Source organism: Lipotes vexillifer, unplaced genomic scaffold (genome assembly GCF_000442215.2).
Source record: "Lipotes vexillifer unplaced genomic scaffold, Lipotes_vexillifer_v1.1 scaffold647, whole genome shotgun sequence".
NCBI lineage: Eukaryota > Metazoa > Chordata > Mammalia > Artiodactyla > Lipotidae > Lipotes > Lipotes vexillifer.
The window spans coordinates 893793-898087 of record NW_006793865.1 but is presented as its reverse complement, the minus strand read 5'-3'; the positions used below and the strand labels follow the sequence as shown (position 1 = coordinate 898087).

At 44.7% G+C, this 4295-nt stretch overlaps 1 protein-coding gene across 1 annotated transcript in view; it reads left to right on the top strand.

The window, feature by feature from the left end:
- The window catches only part of RAI14 (retinoic acid induced 14), a 150336-nt gene that overhangs the window by 30504 nt on the left and 115537 nt on the right, over nucleotides 1–4295 (top strand). The window contains exon 2 of the mRNA XM_007466834.1: nucleotides 1037–1119. Within this exon, the coding sequence (XP_007466896.1) occupies nucleotides 1084–1119 (36 nt within the window). The 5' untranslated portion in view covers nucleotides 1037–1083. The remainder of the gene's footprint in view (nucleotides 1–1036; nucleotides 1120–4295) is intronic.

Here is a 4295-nt window from a genome sequence, read left to right as displayed (position 1 = left end):
CCCAAAAAAAAAAAAAAAAAAAAAAAAAAAGATGGAAAAGATCAAGTTCATACCATATTTTAGCACAGGAGTTTACTTTTGGGTTTTAGTTTTAAAGCTATAGGGCAGCGGAAAAGGCATTCAACCATCAGTCTGACTTTGGGGTCTGGTTTTGACTTATATCATACAGAGGTTTTGGGAATTCAGACAGGTTTCTTCACTTCTCTCAGGAGGCTCTGTCTCGACCTCTGGAAAATGAGGGGCTTAGACTAGATCAATGGTCTTACCTTTTGAATGGTGACAACCCCCTTGCAGAATCTGATGAAAATAGGAACTTTCTTCTCTTAAAAAAAAGTACATATATACTGTCATTCCAAAAATTACCTTCACTTTCTGAAGGGACCACAGACCCCTCCTAAATGAGGTGGTTTCTTAAAACTTTTCCAGCTCTGGCTCTGAATCACTGGGTCCCACGATGACCTGGGGGGAGTCTTTCACTGTTTTGAGTGGCTTCCTGAGGAATGAGGTATTCAGTGAGGGAGGTTTTGTTGTTTCTTGCATTTTTCACTCATTGCCCTATGCATCTAGGAGGGGGAAGGAAAGAAGCCACACTGAGAAAAATAAACAGGGAATGAATGGCATCTGGAATATGAGCTGTTTTCCTTATCATGCTTCACTACGGTGGCCCTTCCAGAGGAGGCTGAGGGTATAACTATAATGTGAAGGGTGTGGAGAGGAGTGAGTTAGGCACACGGATACTGTATTTTGTGCAGTGACAGGTCAGCAGTTACTTAAGCTTTTTCTACTTTGATTGGGAAGTTGGGATAAAATTTAAAGTTTCGGTTAACTTGAAAATGTCAGAAGGTTCCAGGTAGTATCACGAACGGGAATAACGTATGTTCTTTACCACTTCCGAGCCCTTAACCCTGACCACCTTCCTGACTCAACCCCAGTCGCCTACCCGTGGCCCGAAGTCCTAATCCATTCAGGAGGGAGTATCTGTAGTGTTTGTTTGGGAACCTAGATACTTAATTTCTTCTTTTCTTCCTCTGGTTAGGTGCTGAAAGTCTCCTCTAGAGTTCTGGAAGGCTGAATGGACTGAATATGAAGAGCTTGAAAGCCAAGTTCAGGAAGAGTGACGTAAGTAGTCTGGCTGTTCCCCCACATGTTCCTGGGGCTGCAGCAACACCCTCCCTCGTACCTTGATAAGGTGCTGGGTTAATCAACTACAGAAGCCAGAAGCACTCTGGGGCCCAGCTCAGGGTGGCTTTTGTGAACTGGCGTGTTCTAGGTTCCTTGCTCTTTGTGTGTATAGCTTCCGAAAATGACTTTTTTTTTTCTTTAACTCCTGGCATCTGCGCCTTGGAGAGAAAGGAACAGTCAAATTAAACATCTTCCCCCCCCTTTGATTCTCGATAAAGTGCCAGAGCATTCCTTTTAAAATTCTAATGAGACTACTGCTCAAACCCTCCCCCCTCCACCTACCGAGTCTGCATCTCACTTGGAATAAAAGCTGAAGTCCTTAAAACAGCCTACCAGTCCTTATACCGACTGAAATTAAACATCTTAACAAAAAGAATCAGTCAGATGCCTCAGCATCGTTAAAGTCCCCCCAGATCTGATTCAGAATGTCATGCTTAGAGGAAGCTAGTCTCATGAAAGTGGTTAGGAATTACGTATTAGCAAGGTTCGTCTTGGCGTTTAGAAAACTTTTAAATTCTGTTAGGCTCTTGTGGTGAAACAGCAATATCTATTGCCGCCTGTACCTTTATTCTCCCAGGGTTCCTGGGGCTCTTCCTCATTTGTTATTCATCATAAAAGACTGGATTGGAGGAACCAGTTATGATGTCAGAATTACGAGACAAAGTCTCCCAGAGGAGAAAATGGAGAAAGACAACGTAGCAGCGGGATTATACGTGATGCTATTGTAACAAAAGGTCACCTTATAAACACTGCCGAGGTTCCAGTCTTGTACTAGCTGCACTCCAGATGCTTGGAGCAGAATGGTGGAATGGGAGAAATTCATGGAAGGGTGTGAGATGGAAGCTCAGAAGTGTCACCCTCCTACTGGGTTTGCTTGGCTGTCGTTTTGCATTAGGTAGTTAAAGGTGAACCTGGATTTTATTTCTGTGCCATGAATTATATGACAGTTTGGTACAGCTGCATTTTTGCAATAAGTGGAGGCTGTGTCTTTCATGGCTAACATCACACACATACACATGCACACCCACACACACACATGCACACCCACGCACACCCACACACACCTCCTTTTGGCTGAAGCTTCTCTCCTGAGGCTGCGTCATGACATGTAACTTACTGCCCTGATAAGGCCCAGACCAGATGAGATGCTTGTGGGATGATTGCAGAATCTTGTCGTGCTGAAAAGAAGTTAGAGCTAGAAAGGGTTTTTAGGAAAAAGTGGGCCTCACCTTCTCATTCTTCAGGTAAGTTAACTACAACTCAGAATGTGAAGAGACTTGGCTGAAGTCGTCCACCTGGCCTTTGGCCGGAGTGAGAGCCTTGGTCATCTGACTTCTTTAACCCCTTGTCCCTGCCACTCCCCAGAGAAACCCCCTTCAACCTCCTCATTTGCTGGCCCAATGATGCTACACCCTGCAGACCTCATTGGACTTTCAGTTAAGAAGGGAAAGGCAATGAAATGGAAAATGTTGCCCAGTCGAGCAGATGCGGGTTTGTAAATTGCATGAGCAGGTTAACAAATACCTTTTCCATTCCAAGGGAATTTGGGCAGCTTCCATTTGCACAAGTTGAGATTGTTTTAGCAAAATTTAATCAGTCTAGAATTTCATGATATATGAACAGCGGCAGGGGGAAATGATAGCATACACTTTTGGTTTAAAAATTAAAAACTGGTGGCCTTAGAGAGGGTGTTGCTGGAATCTAGTTTTTTAAATAAAAACTGAAATATTTCCATGATTTAGGGAAAAAAGTCACAGTAATAACACTGTTAAAAGCGTCTGGGATTTGGCCGCAGAAAGGCTGTGGTTTTGGCAGTTAGTACAAAGGGAAAAAACGTCAGAGGAGCACGCCTGGGACAGGAGAGCAAAATAAATTGGTATTACGGGGCCAGACAATTTCAGATGGCTCCCCAGTTTCATCCCAGATTGCTTCCCAGAGTGCCATCACTGTACTGTGAGATGGAGGGAATAAAAGCAAAAAAGAAAACCGTTTCAAACCCCAGCTTGAAGAGCTAACCATTGTGAAGTATTTACTATATGTCAGGCACTATGCCAGGCTCATTACATGAACACTTCATTTAATCTTGCCACAGACCTGATGTGGTAGGTATTATTGTCAGGCTCATTTTCTGGATGAAGAAACTGAGACCCAGGGAGCTCCAGTCCCTTGCCTGGGCCTGGGTTCTTCTAGCTCAAAGTTGTATAGCCAGTTTTTGTGCCAAAGTAGCCTGATTCCAGAGCCCAGGTTTCCTGAAAGGGGAAATTTGGATGGAGCTTTGATTTTATGAAACAGAGCAGTCCAGGCAGTAGCTTGGAAAAGTGACTTTGGACCTAGGTCCGTGGCCTTGGGCAAGTCTCTACCCTTCCCTGAACCCCCAGGTTTCTCACCTGAAAAGCAGAGAAAATAGTATTAGCCTCACGAAGTTGTTGTGAAGGTTAAAGTATGCTGATGTCTGTAAGGCACACATCTTAGGCCTGGCACTCAGGAGATGCTTGGTAAATCTTTCTTCCTCTTTCTTAATCAGAAACCCACGAAAGAGTTCAGAGGACTTCAGCGCTGTGGTTGGCAGACAGGTTCAGACTCACTACAAGCTTTCCTTGGGAGGGTTCCCGCCTCCTGCTTGGGTATTGTGAGGGGTCTTCAGAGATCAAGCCTGGGCAGTGAGGGCCTCCTCTCTATTACAACACGTATTTCTCCGTTTAAGCAGTAGATTTGAGATGAGAACGATACCGGAGTGATCGTGACACGAAAGAAACAACTAGAGTTCTCTCAATTCTGTTATTCTATATGACCATTGGGAATTCTTATTTGTATCTAAAATTTAAAATAGTCAAATAGGGCAGACTGCAAAGTAATATTTTTGTTGGTGCCAACTTTATTTCCTGTGTGAAATATTTTACTGACCTTGAATATTTTTAAAATTGAAAATTATTTTAAAATTGCTAATTTAGGGGCTTCCCTGGTGGCGCAGTGCTTGAGAGTCCGCCTGCCGATGCAGGAGACGCGGGGTCGTGCCCCGGTTCGGGAGGGTCCCGCATGCCGCGGAGCAGCTGGGCCCGTGAGCCGTGGCCGCTGGGCCTGCGCGTCCGGAGCCTGTGCTCTGCGACGGGGGG